The 25,106-nt window shown below is 35.7% G+C and overlaps 1 protein-coding gene across 3 annotated transcripts in view; it reads left to right on the forward strand.

Moving 5' to 3' along the window:
* The first annotated feature begins 4,903 nt into the window (after window positions 1-4,903).
* The window catches only part of LOC111057966 (photoreceptor-specific nuclear receptor-like), a 54,528-nt gene continuing 34,325 nt past the window's right edge, over window positions 4,904-25,106 (forward strand). The window contains exons 1-4 of one of the 3 annotated variants that reach the window (XM_039422057.1): window positions 4,904-5,090; window positions 13,702-13,827; window positions 17,014-17,353; window positions 24,327-24,430. In XM_039422057.1, the coding sequence (XP_039277991.1) occupies window positions 5,030-5,090; window positions 13,702-13,827; window positions 17,014-17,353; window positions 24,327-24,430 (631 nt within the window). In that variant the 5' untranslated portion in view covers window positions 4,904-5,029. Of the gene's footprint in view, window positions 5,091-13,701; window positions 13,828-17,013; window positions 17,354-18,785; window positions 19,126-24,326; window positions 24,431-25,106 lie in introns of all 3 variants that reach the window. The other 2 variants (XM_039422058.1, XM_039422059.1) reach the window with 2 other exon arrangements.

The raw sequence follows: 25,106 nt of genomic DNA on the forward strand, positions 1-25,106 counted from the left end.
TATGAGAGAAAGAGAGAGAGAGAGAGTGATAGAGAGAGAGTGAGCGGAAAGAGAGTGAGGAAGGGTGACTTTAGGGGTGGAAGTAGGGCTGAGCTTGTGTAACGAGTCGCGATCTGAGGTCTATTGATTGAGACGGAGTAATGTTTTTCGTCGAGGAAGGTCTCTACACCGCCGCAGGGCCTACAGATGCAAATTTAATTTCCTTTGATGGCATTTTATTTATCCCGGGACTTCTTGCTGGGAGCCAGGGAAGAGTTAAGCCTGACCAGACGAAGGGAGCTTGGCGTCAACGGGTGAGGTAGTGCGGGAGGGAGAGGGGGAGGACCAATCAGGTCACGACCTCGGTGGCGCGGCGCGGCGGCCAATGGGATTAGCGGATCCAGCCGACCAATGGCAGCGCGGCTCAGGAGGTCGCCTCGTCATGACGCAGCAACACACACACTAGTCTGGCTTTAATTGAATATTGAGTACAGGGCTCGAGGGCTCTATTAAACGCCAACTGCTTCAACCAACCCTCCAACCCACCCCATCACACTCTCTCTCCCCTAAATCGCACTCTCTCACCCCGAAATCTCACTCATCCCCTCACACTCTACAGCAGCAACCGCCACAATCCCGTTAACACAGCTCTATCATTCCATCACACAGTTCAGCTAAAAGCAGTGAAACGTTATCTTTCAGGTCTATAATTTCTATGCAATGATTTCTCATCAGTTGAAACGAAAATAATTATGTTGAAATATGCTTTGTTGATTCGATCCAGACCTTTGTTACAATGCTAGAGGAGAGCAGAATTAAAAAGGTTTGAGGATTTGATGCTCACGATCAATGATTTTTCAGCTGAATTCCTCTACATGATTCGGCATATTTATAATATTATGGAAAATTGATTAGATTCAACTTTTAAAACATGATATTATTGGTTTAATGGGCTAGCCAGCCACTTCTTCAGCTGTGTTGTTTACTACTATCTAAAGTTGTATTATTTCCAATAATTATCCAAAAAAATCATTTAAAATTGATCCATTGAATCAATTAATATGGATTGATCCTCCAAAATTATAGTTGGAAATCATAAACAAAATTTTTTGGCATACCATCATCATAAAAAAACTTTTTTATCATAGTGTCATCACAAACAAACATCTGTGTTCAATCATTGATTCTCTTTCAGAGTATTAGTCAAAAAAAACCTTGGGAGAAGTCAGATCCTCAGAATTCCCTATGGAATTCAAGCTAATATTTTTGGCGTATTGCTTTCATTATTAAAGACGATCATCAAACTGGTTTCTGTTAAAATTTAGATTAGTATTAGAGAGGAAAATTTTCCAAGTTGTGGTTCTCAATATTATATTCATTCAAACTTTTAACATAGATCTTCGGTAGTGATAGATTCTTGGTATCAATTAGAACTATTTTACTTTATTCATGAGATATCACTGCTGAAATGGGTGGGGCAACACTATAGGATTGAACATAATGTAAGCATACATTTAAACTTAATCCTTGGAGACTGGAATTGTATGTTATACACATTATTATCCAAAATCTTTAAGAGGTTATAACAGAGGATCCAAAAATTATTAGTCTTTGATGTTATACACAATGTTATCCAATGTTATGTTTTTGAGGAATATCACTAGCATTATTGCTACTTATCATTATTCTATGAATGAGCTTATTCATGACAAGGAGAAGCTATTACAAGACTCTTCTTGTAAAATGACTTGGAGTTTTAAATTAGGATAGAAATAGACTGATCGTTAGTCCTAGTACTGGTAAGGGTAACAGTTATATTCAATTAAAAAAAACTCATCATTGCCGTGAAAAAACCTTTATCTACTTTGACTCGAGCTCAATCAATTCTCATGATTTCACTGTGTATTCAATCAAATTTACATTGAATTACAGACAAGAGAACTCACATACATGTGAACTTACATCAAACATGTGAATTTAAACAAACTGAAGAGAAAAATCTTAAATTGTGAAATTAAAAACAATTAATGAATAACCTACAATCGCAAACAAGTTTAAGTAATTCTTTTAATATGGAGTCATGCTTTTCAGTCATATTATGAGAAGAATGTATTTCTTCTCATACGAAAGGTACTCTCATACTCTTTTTAAGATATCCTCCATTATATTCAATATTTTATTTTGTACATTCAACTAAAAATTCCAACCAATCGATACAAGGAACCACGTTCAATGGTGAACGTACTTAATGAACGTTTATGTACGTATTCAACATTTTATTTATAGAATAGAATTACAGTACCCTTATTTTAGAAATTGATAAAATGATAGATTGAAAATACACATTGTAACAACTGGTTTCAGTGTACCACACCATCTTCAGGTTGATTATAATTTGTATTAATCTATTATTTTATTAATTTCAAAAATCAAGGGTACTATAATCCTATCTAATAAATAAAAATAAGTAGCCCTGAATTCATATATTTTAAGAAAATATCAACATTTTATTTATTCTTGAGCATTCCTCCTCTTCGATCACCAATGGTCTCAAGGTGTCTCACAAGCCCTGATATGATACTGATGATGTTGAAACAAAAGCAGGAATAAACGTGTAATGCGAGTTGCAGCCTTTACCCCTTCAAGCTAACCAACTGACTATGACACAATATTGTCTGATTCAAATAAATTATAAGCTCATAGATGAAATGTTCTTCAATTCTCTAATATCAAATGAGATTCTCAATGAACACACACTTCTAAGAGTAGGGTATAATTAATAAGACGAGAGAAACTGAGGGCGAGGCCACATTAGGCGTTTTCCAGTCGGAACGACAGGACAGAAAGCTCTCTCGAGACGCCAACCCAATTAGCCAATCAGAGAGCTGTCTGTTCTGTCGTGACAGCTGAAAAAACGCTTAATGTGGTCTCTCTCCCTTGCAGTATTGTATGCCTACTTCAGGAATTCTGATTATAGGTATCTTTGCTGGATGAACCCAAAAGCTTTCACTCGTGAGTTGATAGGAGATGAAAATGATGACATGATCAAACTCTTTGGAGCGAATTAACAATCACATGAACTCATGAACAGTTTATTACTGAGTCCTTGGTGAGGATCGAATCCATCATTTTCGGCCACAGATTATCAAAGAATGATGGCGATCTACCCGACTGCAGTGACCTCATTCATGATTTTGTGAGTAATTTTCCAACTAGATTAAATCTGCATAATCATTGTTCAAGGATATTCAATCAATATTCATTATCAAGTGAAAATGGCTATGAATAAGACTTATCCTTATCACATGGGCTACTCTTGATTGAATCACTCATTTCGAAATCTCCAGTCAATGATTTCAACTCTTATTCCTAAAATAGTGAAGCTTAGTTCGTCTCAGGAATGCTCTTAAATTCGGTTAACACTACATTAAAAAGTCTTGTTCCAATGTATTTAATATCTCTTGAGAGAGTTATGATTTGTTCCAAAACTTGTTCAGGAATGTGAGATATAATTTCTAAATGAAATTAATAGAGCTCTCCTCGCTTTTATCTCAATAGCTTGACATGTTGCTTTTCATAGGATACAACTGGAAGTAAAAAATTCAATTCAACTCAGTATCATCACAGACAAATAATCGTATCTTTTCTCTATGGTTCCATTCATCTGAAAATATTGTACATGCGAATAATATAAATCATCAATACCAAGCTAGGGATCGTGACATAATAATTCCAATGGATTATGAAACTCAGTATACTGAGCCTGTTTATGATGTGTGAAAATGCAATCCTGTATACCAATCATTGCGTTGGTTGAATGATTCCACTTCTATTACAATTTTGAATCAAATTCAACCTAATACCATAGTTGAATAATGTAGGATACATACATTACCTACATCTTCTCTCTATGCTAGCACTCACTTACTATCTTAGTATTGGGCAGTTTATCGATTGATTACGCATAGAATTTAATCAGACCCCCTAACTGAACAATGGAATCTCATATTATATTATACCACTTTGCAGACAGCTGCACCACCGGGCATAAGTGTAATTTATCAGTTCCATAATAGAAACTGAGAAATTATATTTGATCTAGTAATCATTGAATTTCGCAAAAACTTCAATTCAACTCAAAATCAGTATACTGAGCATGTGTATAATGTATTCGTATGATACAAGTAATCCTGTATACAAATCATTGAGTTGGTTAAATGACTACCAATTTTGAATAAAATGTAACCTTGCATCATAGACGAATAACACACGTAATCCCTCAACACATTAATGTAACATGATAACTCTTCGACAATAAATAGCTATGAATTTCCACCTTTCCAACGTTTTCGCAACTGACAATAGTTCTTCCCAATTTACTAGTGGAATGTAACACATTAATGTATCAGAACAACTCTTCAACAATTAATAGCAATGAATTTCCACCTTTCCAACGTTTTCACAACTGACAATAGTTCTTCCCAATTCACTAGTGGAATGTTTGTCGTGTTCGATTTTGCATGTTTGCCAACCTGGTGGCTAGACTAATCCAGCCGTGCCAGTGCATAGCATTAACATCGATCAGCAAATGACGGTCGATGAGCAGAATACATGAAAGAGCATAGGTGGCGCCGAGATCTGTGAGTGAGGAGGAGGAGGAGGTCTGCGATCAATGGCTGTAAATAAGGTGGTGATGCTGAGAGACGGGAGGGGGCTCCAGAGCAGGCATCAAAATATAATGAGCAGATCGATACGGAGCGGAGAGCAGAGCAGAGCAGAGCACAGAGGGGTGTCGCAGCTCGCAAGGGGTGAGTGGGCGGTGTTTGACGGGCCAATCGCCTGCTGCCGCCCCCACTGCCCCCGAAAAGGGCGGCTGCTAAGGCTGAAGGCTGACTGTTCACGGCACGGGGGATTAGTGCTTGACTTTGGCTAGCTCACTCGACTCGCCGCCGCTCTGCTCTGCTATGCTCGCCGTCGACAATCGACTGACTCAGCAGACCTGAGATCTCTCGCCGCCGCTAGAAGTCGAAGCCACCTCCACCGCCCCCAGATGGAGCCTCTCGGCAGTCTCTCGTCCTCACAGCCGACCACTGATGCCGACTCTCAAAGGGGTAAGTTCGTCTTTGGTGTTTCACTCCTATTCTTCAAACCTCTCTCATTCAAATTCTCTATCATCCCCTAAAATAATTCAAATAAAATTAATGAGAGGAATCATTTTTCGTTGGGCTGTATTTGCCTCTCCTAGGCCCGGTTTATAGGAACTACTTATTAAGCAGATATGTACCCCTGTGTTCTTTAATGCGTCTATAATATACCACACCGAAGGAAGATATATTATTTTTCAATTGAATGTACGAGGCATGAGTTTTTTCTTGTTTGTGAGATTGATAATTCAATACTGCTATACATTACTTCTTCAATTATATTGGTCAATGCCGGTCTAAGAAGTTAATTTATCAATGCCCTTCCAGCAGTTCATCTTTGTTCCTGTGAGCTATTAATTATCTTAATCTATTAAGGAAAGAGATTGTTCACTATCAACTTCATTAAAATTCACAAAAAACTGTAAATTTACAATAATATTACACAGATAAAGCTAATCTGCAACGTATACCGGATAAGTTCAACTCTCTATAAGTTTTTACGGCCTTTACGACCCAAATCTTGTGACAGATTTCCGATTAAGAATTATTCATCTCCGTAGATTAACTTCCAAAAAGAGTGGATTCAGGATTCTTTTTAGGTGTTTTTAGCTAACCTTAAACTCTACACTTATCTTATTTTACAGTTAATCCCGTTATTTTAGAGTTGTGAATGAAGTAAGTAGTTTCCCACATTCAATTTTAATACCACTATGAGTTTGACTTATGATATTGTGACTAAAATCTCTATAAGAATCGACACTTGAGAAGTGGGCAATCAGATCAATTATTGTTTTCATATTAAGAAACGATTCAGCGGTTGTCAATATCGAATATCACAGACATCTCAAATTAATGTGGATCAATCCATGAAAATTTGATGAAAAAATTGATAACTAATAGTTCAATTTCATAACCAAACCGTTCCAAACTCGAAGACAATAATAATTTTATCATTCGATGGACCAGACGATATCATATTCAGAAACTCCCGCTCATGGATAGTTGCGTTGAGGACTATTCAATCTAATTGGAATTTAATCTCCTTACTACTGTCGAAATTGATGGAGGTCAGTTCTACTAAGTGAATAAGGTATGAGTTTCAAATCCCTTTCATGTGGTATGAAGTCAACACGGTCCAGTCTTGTAGAGTCTAAGATTATAAGATCTGTCTTATTACCCTCCTATTATTCCAGGGCTCATGTGATTATTAAATAATATTCCCAAAATATCCCCCCTTTGAAGTTATACACACTTTGACTCTCTTCAAGCATGGTGAATATTTGGGAATTTTTCATTTTAAGGAATCTTCCTACTCATAATAATAATAATATCGTGTGACCTGGCTGGCTCAGGTCTGGTGTCAGAGTTTTCAGGTCGCAACTGATCAATTTCAGGGCCTCTGACATGACCTAACGACTGCTTTTTAGGCAACCGGGACCGACGGCTTAACGTGTCCATCCGAAACACGGGAGTGGCCCGAGATAAATATCTTGCCCGGGCCGGGATTTGAACCCGGGCCTCTGAATCATAAAGCCAGCATCTGATCCACTCGACTACGGCCACTCCTATTCTTCCTACTCAGAAGAATAATGACTTCAAAATGTTACATAATTGTATAAGATCAAAACTCGAGAATCAAATTGGTAGAATGTAGCTGAAAAGGTCGTCATGGGGGTTAAAAGTCGAAATATCAAAAGTATCATGTACTGAATATAGTAGAACAACTAATTGGATAATTATATTTCATATCAATTTCAAGAATCTGATCCTATAGTTTGTTGGGGTCTCGAATGTGGGAGAGGAAGCTCTTCACTTGAGGATATTGTTATTATACTGTATTGATGATTTGTCAAAACGGATTACACATTGAATCAAATCATCTCATGCTGATTATAATGAAATGTCAGGATATAACGTGATTATAGAAGCATATTCATTTTGATTCTTGTAGAGTGAACTTACTTTTGATTCTCTTGCAGAGTGAGCTTAATTCGAATGAGATTGGTTGTAGAGTTTGCATAAAACTAAGCATGATTAAGTTATTATTATTCCATGTTTGAAATCACAATAGAAAATCATACCTTTTTCTCAAGAATAATTTTCAAACAAAATCTTATAATCGATCAATAAAACCAGGACACTACTGTTTTACAACTGTTCCGCAAGTCCAGTTTTCTCATTATGCTTTAGTTGATCTTGACTAATAAAAACGTGATTGACTTGGCGAATGGCATGAAATATAATCGCTCTCGGTTTTCCCGTTTGATACATGACTGATTTAGACCACTTTTTTGGCTGAGAATTCATTTATTTATTAATTCAATTATTCAGAATCACACAACTCACAGAAAACTACCAAAGGCTTACGCCCAAAACGGTTCCAATTCCAATTTATACAACAGTCCAACAGTCCAGGATGATGCCTCCATAAGTGTAATGAGACGAATGATGATGAGAGATGAGTGGACCTACAGCTTTAGGTGGATTCGGAGCCACCGGGAAACGATTTTTAAACTCATAAATGGTATTTAGAGAAGTTGAGCTCTTAAAGTGGTCACCCTTACAAAGGGAGTAGCAGGCACTTGGAGCTTGACTTATTTTATCGATAGGATATCGGCGTGACCACGAAACCAAATCGCTTCTCAAAGTTACAAGAAATTCTTATCCCATCATAATCATTAATTCCATCCCCATGTTTTCCTAAGCACTAGATGAGAGCCTAAGAAGCTGGAACTTCAAATTATTCTTCAATCACCAAAAAACAAGGGTAGGGTTCATATCAATGGGCATCGTACTTATAAAAAGAATACTTCAATCTAGGTTAGTCCTACAGCAGAGACAAACGAATATTATTCCGTTTCTCTATACCTATAGTTAGTCAGAATTTAATCTATAAGTAATTGAAGATCTCAGCAACAAGTAGCCTTCAAGAACAAATTTAAGTAGCCATTGAGTTTCAAAAGTCCTACAATCGCAGTTCGTGATGGAATCCAAAATTTATGAACTATATTTACATTGATTTATTGTATCGACAAGTATTTACTTCTGTGATCATTTGTAAAATCAACAATTTATTGTTAATACTTGAGAGGATTGTATCAAAGAGAGAAGATACTCTCCAAAAGCATACCCTTCTAAGAGAGAAGGATCAATATTATTGTATCGACAAGTTATATCAAGAATTTCCTTTTGTGATCATTTGAAAAATTTACAATAAATGTATTGTTATAGTGAGGTCCCCGTTATAATGGTAGTGGAAAAAGGTAGGAGAAAAACGTTGCCGATGTCAATGCCTTCTATAACGGGTAACTGATACCGGTTTATTGATGTAATTTTAACTGTTAATTCCCGTTTAAAATAATCAATTATATTTTATCAAGCAAGAAATTATATTTTTTAATGATTTCATCATGAATTTTCATAATCAAGATTGAATATTTTGTTAATAATTTATATTTCTAAATTATTAAAAAACAATCTGGCAACAGAGCAAAGCTAGAAAGAGATAGCGCTATCCGCTTTGTTGAATGATAAAAAAGGATATCTATACAATTATTGCTAATTAAACACTGCCATTATAACGTGGACCTCACTATAATAATCTGAACTCTTCTATCACTAACGCGTATCCTTCTTCTATGGTCAATGACTGATCTGATCCCAGAAAGAAACTAGAACTGAAATAACAGACGCGAGAGGAGGATCAACAGCATCTGATTCAGAGCTTGAAGTCTAGTAAGCTGTAGGTTGTGTTTGAGACCTGTCCTCTTGGGACTTGTGATGTCGTTCGAGAAGGAAATCGGTCTCAGCTGTTCGGTGCTAACAGTGACAGTGTCAGGGGGTTGGGAGGGGTGAATGAGATGGGAAGGGGTGTAGTTGTGTGACCCGGCAAAGAATGAAAGCAATTTGCCAGATTTCATTAGCATATCCATTACCCGGCGTCGGATTACCGAACCCCTGCACTTATCCAATTCTGGTGGATTAAGCGGGTCCACCCTCCAAGCCTGGCCTGCCCCTCTCACCCTGCCTTCCCTCTCTAATAAACTATATCATTATGCGATTTTTCCTTGTAGGTTTTGATTTATCACTGGGAGGAGCTGAGCAACTGGCGCAGCGTCACTTTAATATCACATTAGTAAAATACGGGCAACTAACCGTACAATAGATTCACCCGCTGCATGCAACAATTGGTAATCCGTCTCGATTTATATTTGGTATTCAAATATGAAAATGTAGGCTAGCTATTACTCCACAAACATCAACAAAATTTATAGTTGTACTCGAGAATAGCTAAACATTATTAAACTGTTTATAACATAATAGATGTACATAATACAAGTAGATTGGTTATTTTATGGTTGTACCATAGAGAAACAATAGCGTAAGTAGATATCCCATGGTATAGGGCGTTTATGTCGCAGCTTTTACTGTTATCTCAAGCCGACTACTGTCGATTATTGACGATTTTTACTGTTTTGACCGGGTAAGAGTGTATGAACGGCACCATATAAGAGACTACCAGCGTCATAAAGCTTCACAGGAAAGAACTACGTGGACTATCAGCTTGAGATAACAGTAAAAGTTGCGACATAAACGCCCTATACCATGGCATATCTACTTACGCTATTGTTTCTCTATGGTTGTACTATGTAAACTATTAGTTAGGTGATATTCCAAATGTTGCAGTTGTAGATCAATATTAAACAAAATTCGTAGGTGACCCTTCATTCGGTTAATAGACTTCTCTAGTGTTGGGGGTAATGTGTTCTACATTATCAAACGAAGGGAATAGATTACACATGAATGAATGAAGTGGTTGAATACTTGGATAATGTGGATGAACATTGAGTTCTCGTTCCAAGCATGAATCTTGATGTAGAGTAACTGGAGATTTTCATTTCATTTCATTTATTCAACTCAAAACAAAACAGATACAAAAATAATCATATACAATTTGTGATATATTATCCCAGATTAATAGAATATATGAAGAGATAATTATAGATTATATTAAGAGCTTTGGGAGATGGAGAAGAAAGAGAAAACTGGTTCACGAAATGTAAGGATTGTCGATTTTTATCCGAGAACTGCTGTTTTCTCAACAACAATAATAATTTTCATAGTTTTCATGAATCATAAATCGTAGTTCTTATACATTATGTTTACATTTTGAAGTTTTTATAATACAGTTACACTCATAATCTATATTCATACATTTTCATATTCATTAAACATGATTGGTTGTTCCTGTTAGTAATCGTATTTCAAACCTGTATTAACTAGATGAGTCAAACTCATTTCATAATCTGGTAACTCTGAGTGAAATCAAGTTGAATCAATTTACTACGGTACTTTTCATTATTTATAATAAAATTATTTTCATTGAGAATAATCATCAGCCAATATTTTACAATACATCTTTATTCTTATGATATATGTAGTACTATGTATGTACGAGTCTACTAGACTTGCGGATGATACCATGTTTCTCATCTTCCATGGCTGAAAATCTGATCACAGCGCATTGCAGTTCCACGTTGCAATACTCAAGCATTTTACCCAAAAATGTTTTTTCCTCCATCTACATTTTTTTATAGAAACTGCAAATAAAATCATTTTAATAACTTACGTATTGGTGACAATGTTTCCTAACAACATAACCTAAAATCTAAAACCTAAAAACCGGCCATCTGGATCTGATTGGCACTGCCGATTGCGCTATCTAGCAAAAGTTTTAAAAATTATATCAGCTGGGTGTCTACCAAAAATGGCTGACTCCAGATCACGCGGTTCAGATTTGAATTGCAGATCAAAAATATTTGTTGGCTGGTATTTTGAATAGAATAAGATATTTTAAAAATTGTATAAATTTTTATCGTCTATAATATTAAGAATATAATATCAAACAAACATATATTTCATGAGTTGATCAAATTTCTGGTTCTGGTATTGAATTCAGTTGACTCAATGACAGACACCTCTTTATGCTTTCTCATCTGAGCTTAGACCTTCTAACCTATTATAATGTAAGTTTTTAAAATAGAGATGCTTCCCATGCTATTTAAATGGAGTCACTTTTACTCCCTAGGGAGTTTTTCTGTTTTTTACTACCGAGAGCGAAAAAGTGACACTTTAGTATTATGTTTCAGGGAGTAAAGTAAGTACTTTAGCCAGTAGGTGGAGGAAAATGTTTTTTATACAATGAGAATGCATTTCATACTATTTTTCCTTAGGTGATGTGGAAAATCATAGTAGCTTATTATAAATGCATTGAAAGAAAGAATTGTTGAGTTAAATTATGTTGTCAGTGGGGATAGGATGGAAATGAATTAATAAAAATATATACAATTTATTGCCACTAAGAAACACTGACATTGGACACAGTCAGACCTAATACTTGATATACAGTCAAGACGATAAAAAGAACATCTAGAACCCTTTTATTAATATGCTTTAAAATATTTACAATATTTCAGTTTTTTATATTGTTTTTATTTGAATCAAGTAGCCCATATAAGCGAAGTGATTTTACAGTCAAGACGATATGCACCAAGCAATGTCATCCAGGGTAGGCTAATACTCTAGGGTAATACTAGAGTATAATAATCTAGGTAATAATCTAGGGTAATACTCTAAAATTTGTACTCTACTAGGGTATGGATAGGGTCATACTAGGTCATACTAGAGTCATCCTAAGGATAGGATCATACTCTCCTTGGATATGATAAATTATTTGTTTGTTTACATGCTTTAGCAAGATGAAGTGTGTTTGAAGTAGCATGTGTGTAGCAGGGGTTGTAGGTCTGGTTTCTCCCTCGGCGAGCAGCTTTCGTTCCGTCGGGGATAATTAATTTTCGATCGGCTAGTGTTGGCACTTGGGCCGCAAATAAAACGATTTCAAGGGCCCGTTGCGGATGAGGATTTCATTGCACTAATACACCCTCAATATGATCACTTCCCCCGCAAAAATAAATCAATCAACGCCGCCCCCAGAGAGAGCCGACGCTTAAGCCTTCTTTGACTTTTGTTCCCCCACCCTCGTTGCTAAAGTCCAACTAATACCTCAAGCCACGGATTTCACTTGCCAAATGGCAAATATATGGAAGAACATTTGGTGCCGCTCTGTAGCCGACCAAGATGAGATTTTAATCCTCTCTCCTTTCACTCGTTGCGTTGCCCTTCACTTCTATACCCTCATAGCCTACTTACCATTATTGCTTTTCCAACACCTTTCTTATTGAATCAACAAACTGGATCGGAACCCTCAAACTGGTATAAACAAATCAGAATGGAGTGCATGAGACACTTAATTTTTGGAAGTTGTTCATCAGGCAACATGAGACTACGGCAAGCTTATTCGTGGGCTCAATAGAATTATAATAGCATAAAGAAAAAAATGCTTTAGTTATATTTTATCTCTGATAATAGTGAATTAGTTGGAAGCGCTCCCAACCACCAAAAAGCCATACGAATTTACTTTTTCTAGTGTCCAACTGATCAGTTACTGTACAAAATTACCTCATTGCCTGAAAATTTGAACTATATTCTTCAAGATTGAGTTAGAAATACAAATGGTTATGCCTGTTTTTTCACTACTTATTTTTGTCATAAATGGAAAAAATAGATTACTTTATAATCATAGAGATTTCTCCAAGCTTCCACTACGAAGTATAGAGGAATACGAATTACAGAGGATCCAAATTATCGAGTTTCTACTGAACTTTTCTTAAGCAATGGTATAGCGTAGCTGTATATTATCAGAACAATACAGATGAAAGCAATTATAATTTGAAAAATCAATAAAATTATTCGACCAGAGAATTCAAAAACATTTCTATTTTCGTTTCTCTTCGGATTTACTCAAGTATATTGAGCTAATTGAGCTTCCAGAGAATTAAAAAACATTTTCATTTTTAGTACTGTTAGGATTTAACCGAGGAAATTGAGCTATCTTACTGGAATAAATGAGAATGAAAATCATAAACTCACACAAATCAGAACCCTTGAAGGAATATTTGGTAGGATGTTACTCTTCGATAACTTTTATCCATTACTTCAATCATCTATCAAATACAACTAGTTAGATTTTCCAAGTTCCCTTGTCAGATTTGTATCAACTAGAGGTATTATCAGTTTTAGAATCGACAGCAAATATCCCACTTCTATAACGCAGGTTCAGATTCATTTGCCATTAAATTTACGCATCTTCAATATTGTATCATCTAAAATCAACAGAGACACTCATAACTAAGTTTGAATAAATCCTTATCTAGCTTCCAACTTGATTTGTAACTTTGAGGTCAAGTTTACGCATCTTTAATGTCTTATCTAAAATCAACATAGAAACTTATAACCAAGTTTGAATAAATCCAGTTTTTATTTTGATTTGTAACTTAAAGTTGTGATTAAATTCACGCACCTTTAATTGTATCATCCAAAACTTAACACTGACACTCATAACTAACTGTAAATTTGAATGAATCATAATCCAATATTAAATTTTATTTTATTTTTATATCTTGAAGCACCTACACAATCATGTAAAGTATCAGATGATAGCGTCAGACATTTATTTCAGATAGCTCAGTAGTTCTCGATGAAGAGGATGGGCTGCTACAATTTCAATGGTTCAATGGACAACACATTCGTCTCTGGTCCAAACGGTCTTTATTCGATCACTGCCGGTCACGATGGGATATTTCGGGTGAGGAAACCAATTAATATAATAATTATTTTTCATCATTTTTCGTCTTACAAGATCAACACATCATATTACATTGTTCCACTAATTCCTGGTAGAAAACGTCACACTCGTGATACTCTACTAACAATTTTTCTACTCTACTTCATACAATCATAGCAACTAACCATACAATACGATTTCATTCACCCGCTAGAAGCAATAATTGAAAAATCCATCTAGATTTATATTCCTTGTTCGAATGAGAAATATTGTAGGCTTCCCACCTATGACCAACCTTTATTGTATTGTATAACCGCATACGTCTATCAAATATTACAATCCTATCATACTAAGCGAGCAATTTCTGTATTTTTATATTTGGTTATTTATATTTATTTATGTCCAACGGATCTCTAAAACGGCTCTAACGATTTTCACTAAATTTGGAACATAGTAGGTTTATGATAATTAAAATTCGATTGCACTAGGTCTCATCCCTGGGAAAACTCGCTGAAGGACATGAAAAGGATAATTCAACCTTGGAAAAACAGATGATAATTTCGTCGTCTGTCGATAACAGAAGATGCGTGTGCCTGTGTGGGAGATCAGCTGTGTAATCAATCAGCTTACCGTACCTCGCGAGAAATCTAGAATAATTTTAATAGACTCGATCAAAATAATCTGATTTGTTTACATGACATGATGTAACATAATATTCAAAGTTAATCATTATTTTACAGTTTTAAGTGATTAGTGAGTGTTATTTTTTATTCAATTTGGTTTGTAAACAATCTAAATTAAAACTTTCCTATTTTCAAATATTTAGACTGAAAGTTTGACCTGAATTTAATAGACTCGATCAAAATAATCTGATTTGTTTACATGACATGATGTATCATAATATTCAAAGTTAATCATTATCATAGAGAAACAATGGCTTAAGTAGATATCCCATGGTATAGGGCGTTTATGTCGCAACTTTTACTGTTATCTCAAGCCGATTACTGTCGATTATTGTCGATTTTTACTGTTTTGATCAGGCAATAGTGTATGAACGGCACAATATGAGAGACTACCAGCGTCATAAAGCTTCACGGGAAAGAACTACATGGACTATCGGCTTGAGATAACAGTGAAAGTTGCGACATAAACGCCCTATACCATGGGATATCTACTTATACTATTGTTTCTCTATGTCATTATTTTACAGTTTTAAGTGATTAGAGAGTGTTATTTTTTATTCAATTTGGTTTGTAAACAATCTAAATTAAAACTTTTCTATTTTCAAATATTTGGACTGAAAATTTGACCTGAATTCAAGTGTATGGAACATAACCTACTTTTTGGACCATTTATAGTGTATAAATCAAAATTCGAGGAAGAAACAGTTTTGGGCTGTGCCTGTTAGTCCTTCCCCAATCATTTTGAAGAACTCTGTCCTGTTTATCAATAAATAAATAACGAGCGAAGCTTGGTGACCCGATTTTAGTTACTGATTTGATAGCATAATCCATCCAATTATCTCGGACACATAAATAATCGTTACTGATTAATTACTGAAATGACTCTCCAATCAGACAGTTGGAACGAGGTTTTTGAGATGGCGTAATCAAATTTCAGTTCAATAGCAGAAATCTAATAAAAATTGTGTTCTACAAACACACATCTTCTATCAATCTTTCGAGCCCATTCGCATAATATATGCTATCATATTTTATTCTCGGTCCTGATCTTGTAATGAAGACTGTTTAAGAGCAGTAGTGTTGTCCATATCCTATTATATCATTCGTTGGAAAATAATTTATTCAGTTCGGATGAAGGCAGTACATTGGAAACTGTAATACTTCCAGCGATTCTTGACTTAGTAAAAGGGAATTTCCGTTTCTATATTACTCTTATAAGTTACTTGATTAAACTTGTTAGGAGTAGATTGATTGATTGATTTTATTGATTGCTGTGCAAGGTCTCGACAGACCCAGAGACTGATTCTCATTGAGCATCCTTATTTTAAAAAGAATCTTGTCTGTTTGAACGTTTCTATAAAAATCAAATTATAATAGGAGGAAAATATTATACTTCAAATAGCTTTTATAGCAATTTTATTATAGTTTGAAGGTATTTTATTGTCTCTTTTCTGTATGTGGCTACTTGTAGTATAAATAGGAATAAAAATAAAACTCTCAGTAACCTTTTTTGAATTATTTTATCACAACATGTTTCAACATTGATACCATTTTCAAGAAAGGGTACTGAGATTTTTATTTTTGTTTCCATTTAGTTTGAAGGTAACTTTATGTTTAACATCATTGTATAAAGCCCGATGAAGCCTTTCTGAAAGCTTCAATGATTCTATAAACGAGTAGCATGAGTTCATAATGTAGATCATCAATAGATCTGGGACGATGCTTGTACACGTTCCCCCAAGTAAAACAGCATAGGGTTGAAGACTATCATTTATCTCAAAACTATCATTTATGAGCTTCCTATATTGAGAAAAACTCAGAGAGCGATTTTATTACATAGTTCGAAAATTATATTATAATAGGTTACTGTGATTTTCATTTTAATTTCGTTGATTATTATGAGATCGGTGAGTCAAATTTGGTGATTTTGAGACCAACAGAATCAATTCATAAGAATCAGCGCGATAAATCAACCCTGAACTACATGATTCAAAGAAAACTGGAGATTGAATAGAGCCTGAAAGTCTTCTTGTAGGAAGGAAGAAAGATTAAATGAGAAATGCAGGCGAGAGAAGCGAGACTGCTGATCCTATTTCTGGATGACCCATCCGGGATCTGCTATGGGGTCTTCAGGCTATGGGGCCTGCCGGCTAGTATATTAATATAGTTAAGGGTGATTGAACTATTCCAGATTAATAATAAATTTTATTTCCATTAATATATAAATAAGCAATCTAATCAATAAAGTATAAACAATATTCAAAAATACAATATATGCAATTAACTACAAATATAATTAAATTGCCTTTTTTTCGGAAATTAACCCAATCAACTTTGAGAAACACTCATGTTCTAGAGCAGGTGTATATCTCTGTGTATGTATCTGCAGCTGAAGATTAATATCCCTCGCGGTGAATTTATTATAAATTCATATACAAATTCTTCAAACACTATCCTCTCCAAACCACCTTCAAATTTCCAACCACCTTTATTTTTAACCTACCTGTATTTCTGTTCTCTCTAGCGGAATCAGCACTATCCTCGGACGCATGCAGCCCGAGCCCACACCCTCTGTCCCTGTGCATCAACAACAACGGAGCATCGCTGCAGCCGCAGCAGACGGTGGTGCGAGCGAGCCGCTCCCCGCCCTACCTGACCGGTCAAGGTCACGGCGGCCAAGGTCACCTGACCGCTCAAGGTCACGGAGGTCATCTCGGGGTCACGTCGGCTGCCAAGGTCAAGGCACTCGGCCTCACCTGTGTGGTGTGTGGCGATACCAGCTCCGGCAAGCACTACGGTATCCTCGCCTGCAACGGTTGCAGCGGATTCTTCAAGCGCAGCGTGCGACGGAAACTCATCTATCGGTAAGAACAATTCACTATTATCATTACTACCAAGTAGAATTATTCTTCATACTCTATTTGTAACACTTACCATAAGAGCGAATCGCTCTGAGCGATCGAAAGATGATTTTAATATTTTTCATTCTAATTATTCTTATATGAAGAAATCTTTGTTCCTGATTTGTCAGATTCGATAATCTGGAGAGATAAAAAAGAGAAAAAAGGAGCAATTTCTCCCCAAATTTATAATAATACTTGCTCTTCACATCAACCCTACAGCCAACCCGTTCTACCACATGGCAACAAGTTTTCTGCTTGAGTATGCTTAGGCTATTTTATGTGCAATAGAACGGCTTCAGCCTTTGTATATTGCAGCTGTTAATAGCGATAAATTAATATATCAATTATATTAAGTGGCCAAGAATCTCTTATCTGGCTTCTTGCTAAGATTTTATTTTATTTTTGAATAAATTAGAATGTTCAAAGAAGTCGATTGTAAGTGATACTAAGTCATACTAGATGATAGTATGGAATAAGGTTTGGTCTTCACTTCTATACAAATTTCAGTCCATAGAGACACGTTTTTAAACATAACAATGAACTTTTTCCAAACAAGACTAGATTCATCCCAAGCTGCTCGATGTTATTTGATGGGTTTGATGTTTTGAGAACTGATGTTTGATGTTTAGACAGTAGTATGTCTATTGTTTAATATGTCCACTCTACTTTTGTATCATGTATCAGTTGTTAGACGAACCTAGAGAGTAATATTAAGTTTTTACTCGAGAAGACATGTATCCTTACTTGCTGAATGCTTAGGTCTCCTCTATTCCCCTCTATTGAATTCCATTGAGCTAACAATTCTTATGAACTTTATTTCAATAGAGACTACAGTAATTGACAAAAAACCATCTTTTCTATTCGAACCATCTTTCTATTTCAAACAAAACAATCACTCTTTTACATAATTATTGACTCAACAATCGCTTTATTCCAAACGAAACCATTGTTCTATTTCAATAGAGAACACTGGGATTGATACAAAACCATAGTTTTCTATTTCAAACAAAACAATCACTCTATTTCATAATTATTGACTCAAACACTCGCTTTATTCCAAACGAAACCATTGTTCTATTTCAATAGAAAATAAAGGATACTATAAAAGTCTATAATAATTATCAGCCAGTAGGCAAAAGAGATGTTGGCAGACCACGCAAGCGGTGATAATAATAGGATTTTTGAATGTTCATTTGAATAATTGGCTAGATGTGAGTCGGAACAGGTTAAAGCTTGATCCTTGTTTGTAAGAGGAATAAGAAGATTATTCTTCAAATACTATTCTCTTCAAACCACCTTCATATTTCCACTTAATTTCCATACCCCCTTCATTTTCCATATTTCTTTCAATCTACCTTAATCTTTAACCTATTTGTATTTCTGTTCTCTCTAGCGGAATCAGCACTATCCTCGGACGCATGCAGCCCCAGCCCACACCCTCTGTCCCTGTGCATCAACAACAGTGGAGCATCGCTGCAGCCCCAGCAGACGGTGGTGCGAGCGAGCCGCTCCCCGCCATACCTCACCGGTCAAGGTCACGGTGGCCAAGGTCACCTGACCGCCCAAGGTCACGGAGGTCATCTAGGGGTCACGTCGGCTGCCAAGGTCAAGGCACTCGGCCTCACCTGTGTCGTGTGTGGTGACACCAGTTCCGGCAAGCACTATGGTATCCTCGCCTGCAACGGATGCAGCGGATTCTTCAAGCGCAGCGTGCGACGGAAACTCATCTATCGGTAGGAACAATTCACTATTTCCACTCAAACCATGTAGAATTCTATATTTGGCATACTTAAAATCAGAATGATTTAATGAATGAATCCACTTTTTTCATTCTAATTTTGTAGATTTCTTCATTTGACATACTCATCATTAAAAGATCGAGTAAACTAGCTCACTATATTCATTTTCATTATGTAGAACTACAATTTGTCAGATTCAATGATCGAGAGAGATAAGAAAGTTGAACGGTGACCTATTCTTTCCAAAATCTAGACTTAGTGACACAGTACGGAATAAGGTTGTGTCTTCTCTTCTATACAAGTTTCAGTCTATTAAGGAATCTTATTTTCCTGATATAAATCATGGAAATCTTTCCAAACGAGCTTTGATTCCTACTAATTAACTCGATATTATTAAGTGAGTTTTGACAATTAGACAGTGGCATGTCACTTTGTATAAGACATATATTTATGTAAATAATTAATCATGCAGTCAAATATATAATCAGACGTGAAATTGGCATTTCTCACACAATTGTGTCCTTGCTTGCTGAATTCTAACGTTTCTTTCCTCTTCTTAAGATTTATGTAGGCTCGTAATTCCTATGATCTCTATCTCGATAGAGACTACAGGAGTTGACACAAAACCATCGTTTCTATTATTTCAAAACGATCATTCTACTTCATAATTGACGTAAACCAAAGTTTTATTCAAATCCAAAGAGAAACATAGTTCTATTCCAATAGAGAGCACAGAGATTTACACGAAACCATTGTTTATATTTTGAACCATCCTTCTATTCCATGATTGACTTGAACCATCGTTTCATTCCAAACAAAACCATATTTCCTGTTTCAAGCATTATTCTATTTCAAACAATCTTCATATTTCAACAGAAACTACTAGTCCAGTCAATATAGACATAAAAATGGGGATGTGCTTGCAATTTATATTGTAGTTCTGATTTTCTAATATATTATTTGGGTACATAAGAGAAGTCCAGAACCATTTTCTTCATGCAAAATTTCCTTGTGCTAGATACAGAGTGGCCCAAAAACCTCGTATTTTCGGCTCAATTTCCAGTTTTCAGCTATTTCTGCCAAATATCGTAATCGAACAGAAAAATTTGCTCTTGCCTTTTTTTAGATCATAAAATTCTGGATAAATGAGATCATTCGGAACTCTCTATCTCCAATGAGTACTGAGTTATGTAGTCAAATAATATATTAAAAAAATCTGAACTACAATATAAATTGCATGCACCAATGTATATAGTGACTGGACTATACATGAATTGACTCAGAACCGTCGTATTCGCATTCCAAGTTCCATATAGCATTCCAACCATCGTATTTGCATATAAGACGTACCTTATTTTTTGAAGTGGGCCCATGCTAATCTCCCAGGAGACATTCACTTTTTAATTGATCTCCCGAATGGAATACATACTCCAACAAGCGTGATCACAATGAGAGTCATTGATGAAGCACTTGACAGATGATAGTATCGTCGGAGGAGAGAGAGCCTCATGAATCGATCACAAGCGAAGGGATTGCCTCGCGTCTGTGTAGCAGCAGCGAACAGCTGTAAGGAAAATCAATTAGCGGAACTGTGCACTCCGACAAGGGAAGACCCAGTGATTGACCGTGAAATCCTGTTAGAATATGCGCCCTGTCTCTGACCCTATTGTGTTCATGTTCATCCGTCCTCCCTCTCCAATCATTATACAATCGTCCATTCTTAGATTATTCGATTAGATCCTGATTCGATTTGCACTTTTGATGTATCTTTTCGAGTGCTCATGCTCGGTGATTGTGGGTTTGTTCCCCAATCAGACAAGTTTCTGTAACTTTCTCGAGAGGGGATGATTACTGATTCTACAATAATTTGCAGAGAATAATAAGTGGATAAGAATTTCAAACTAATTATTTCATAACATCTAAAAATTATCAGACTATAAATAATTGAAACTCATTGACTTACCAATATTATTAACATTATTAGACTATAAATAATTGAAACTCATTGACTTACGAATTTTTCTTAATAGTTATCTAGCTAAAGGGAACTTAATTTCAATTTCAACTCCAAGGCCCGGTTGCACAAAAGCCGGTTCAATTTTAACCGTGATTAATTCACGAGAACCAATCAGAAAAGGCGTTTTTGAAAAAACAGCTTCTCTTATTAGTTCTCGTGGGATTAATCCCGGTTAAAATTTAACCGGCTTCTGTGCAACCGACACTAACTCGAGCATAAAAGTTCTGTTGTTTCAAAACTCAACAGACTAGTTTTCACACAAGCAAGAATAATAATTAAGTATATTTTATGGAATTTAGAGTGAGCATTGAATTTCTAAACTCATAAATTAAAAAAACGGAGTGTATTAGAAACTTTCAAATTCAAAAAACCTAATTCATCTATTTATTCATCTATTCAACACATAATCAAATCAATGTTTTGGAAGGAAATCAACAGGATCACCCTTGAAACAGTTCTTGTCCCGAATTCTAATAGTTATTATTATAGGCTCTCCCAAATTCTAATAGTTATTATAGGCTAGTCCAAATCAGGTTGAGTTCCACTACATATAAATTGATCAGGGAGCTGAAATTCTTGCAATCATAGTAAATTCTTGCTATGAGGATACATTATTTTACGTTCAATCTCAGGTCGAAGCGGCCTTATTCTAATAATTAATTAAAAAGCAGAAAGAAAATGTTTTACACTTTGAAGAATAATTTAATTGTCGTCAGCTAAGAATCTCACTTCAAGAATCTCAATTTTCCTAATAGACTAATCATAAACCAATAAGCCAACTCTCCACCATAATTTGAAACAAATGAATCAGAAAGATCTGACAGTAGAGCTCTTATATAGCTCTAGTATTTGTCAACGGAACAATTAAATTATTATCGAAAATTCTTCAAAGAAGAGTTCAAATAATATAGTGGTCAGAGCTAGAAGACTTACGACATCCAATAATTTTGAATAGTTCTCTAACTAACGGGAAATTAATTTTAATCGGCTTTTAACTCTCACTTGAGCAGACTACTGATCAAGAGAAGCGCGAAAATCCTATTTCTGCTTGAAGGAATCCTGTTCATGAATCTTGTGGGATGATATCGTATCCCACACATTGGTTGCTCCCTCGTATTCCAATTCAATTCTACAATGGATTGCAATGAATCGTTTCACTGAAATATCACACTTTGGATTTTCTTTGTCGCAAAGTGCGAGTTTTACGAGAGAAAAACAGATCTGAAATAAAATCGCAGAGGGAAAGACTGAGCACGCTATGAAAGGGGACAGTTCAAAAGGAAATATATCCTTTTTCATTTTTCGAAAGTCTTTTCCCCGCTTGAGCCGAGCACAGTGAAGAAGGGCTTATATATTTCTTTCCCTGTAGAGCAACATCTTATGAGGTGGATGTGGCGGGGTAGGAAAGCGGAATCAATCTGTCCGGGGATCTGATCGTTCAATTCCCCGAATGCCCACCCCAATCAAAAACTAGCGGAATGAATTGCAGACGCCTTTGCAGGGCTTGATCCCACTTCGGAAATAAGTTCATGAGATACGCTCCTAAGGGAGCTTTCGCTCTTAAAACCGCGCTTTTTTCTATCGATTCCGGCACCCGGGGGAGTTGGCTGTGAGCCCCAGCGATCTCCCCCACCCTTCACCATCCAATCCCCCCCCTGCTCACGGATCCATGTTGAAGTCTCTGCCGCCCTTTAAACAAAAGGAAAGATTGGCTTGCGAACGTTACTTGTTGTTCCCTCACCGTGTATATCGACGATGCCAACCGAATGAGGTGAGATTCAGTGGAAAGAAACCGGGGAAGAAGGAAACTGAGATGAGATCCTATTGACTCAACAAACCTTGAATTGACGCACGACCATCAGTAACGGAATAAAAAACTCGAGTACCCTAGCGTAGAACATACTAGATGAACAAACTTATCATTTAGGAATATCAAATGTACTTATATTTATAAGATGATATACAGTTGTCACAGTAAGTTGAATGAATAAATGAATTTATTTCCTCCTCAAATTACAAATTACATAAGTAGAAATTAAATAGTATCTTGGAAAATATACTGATCACGTTTCCAGTAGTGTGATCAGATAATCGAAGTAAAATTAACAAGGTTAAAACATTATCAATATTTTAATAATAAAAATTTAAAAAAAACTAGCATGAAAAAATAAAGTTACAGTTTTCGATAAGACTATCAAGTATTCACGTTTAATATCTGATCTCTAAGTCTTCTCAGAGATTGAAATAAATAATATGTAGGCCTAAGAAAAATATATAATATTGATGCAGCTTTCACGATACGATTTTGTGAAAGATAGTCGCTCACACATGTACCGATTACTCAACGACACGGCACGGCACGATAGGACAAGAAGCTTTCTGATTGGCTGATTGGGTTGGCGTATCGAGAATCAGCCAATTGTAGAGCTTCCTGTTCTCTGTAATTGGTAAAAGTGAAAATGGAAAAGTATTTATTAGGCGGAGTTAGGACTTTTAAGTCCTCTCTACCACACAACCTCGTGGGGTGAGTGTGAGCATGGCCATTAGGTATCCGCCATTATGTTGCAGCTTCAAACATTTGAAACCAATCTTATTTTCATATGACTGACTGAATATACTTTTCCTCTCTGGTTTTTGAGCCATAACTGTTCCAAGATTCCTTCAACTGTTCCTCAAATTTGTTGTCGAATCCACAATTTGTGTAAAGTGCCACTTGGATATCTTTAATATCTTATGAATGAAAATATCAATCAGCAATAATCGAAGAATTCAGCTCTGTTAGTAATAAAAAGTTTTCTGATGTTGACAATTACCCTTCAGTTCTCATAGTAATCAATTCTCACATTCCCCAGTGAGTCCGTATCATTTCTTATCAACTCGAAACTGTATGTGAATTTATTGTCTTCAATGATGGTGTATCATACATTGAAAGTAAGTAGTCCATCATCATAGAGGAAAGATAGTACCTATATTATAATATCTTATATTATCTTTTCTCTCTCGCATAATACATTTAACTGGGAAAAATCGTTTCACTATAACCATTCTTCATGATTCTAACAGAAGACAGATTGAAATTCAATTTGAAAATAATATAATATTATATTATGAATAATTATTATTAAAATTATTTAAAAATTATATTTTGATTATTATAAGATTTGTAATATTTTTGCAGATGTCAAGCCGGAACAGGAAACTGCGTTGTAGATAAAGCACATAGAAACCAATGTCAAGCTTGCCGGCTCAAGAAGTGCTTGCACATGGGAATGAACAAAGACGGTAAGTTGAATCGCATTTTTCTCATTTCTCAATAATTGATCAGACACAATAATATTGTACTTCAATTCTAATCCCATGCTTCTTGGCTAACGCTTAAAATACAGTCTAACGTAGATTCTTACAAGCAAAGTTTGAGACACACACTACCTGCATGATGCTAGTCTTATTCTGCCCCATCAGGTATGAATAATTGTCTCATAAGAGAGAAAGTAGTCTAGTAGAAATAAAATCTAAAATGCGCTTTACAGAGAGAATACATACAGAGGGTACACAACGATACACTCATGTTAGGGAACTCATTCCCTCTCAAAATCGTAATTTCACTCAATGATATTCGAATGACTTCCACCGTATGTTTAGCTATTTCATATATTTAATAGTATATTGGCGTATGAAGAAGGCTCCTTTTTCCTTTATATTATTCTTGAAAAGCAAAATTTCCAAAAACCTCGTATATACGTCGACGCACAATTCAAAAAGGAACATACTTGTCAAATTTCATGAAAATCTATTACCGCGTTTTGCCGTAAATGCGCAACATTTAAACACATAAACATTTAAACATAAAGAGAAATGCCAGACCGTCGACTTGAATCTTAGACCTCTCTTCGCTCGGTTAATTATCACTAGTAGTTCTGTGAACAGTAGACCTCACGCAGTGTTCTCATCAACAAGT

Source organism: Nilaparvata lugens, chromosome 2, assembly GCF_014356525.2.
Source record: "Nilaparvata lugens isolate BPH chromosome 2, ASM1435652v1, whole genome shotgun sequence".
In the NCBI taxonomy this organism is placed as follows: Eukaryota; Metazoa; Arthropoda; class Insecta; order Hemiptera; family Delphacidae; genus Nilaparvata; species Nilaparvata lugens.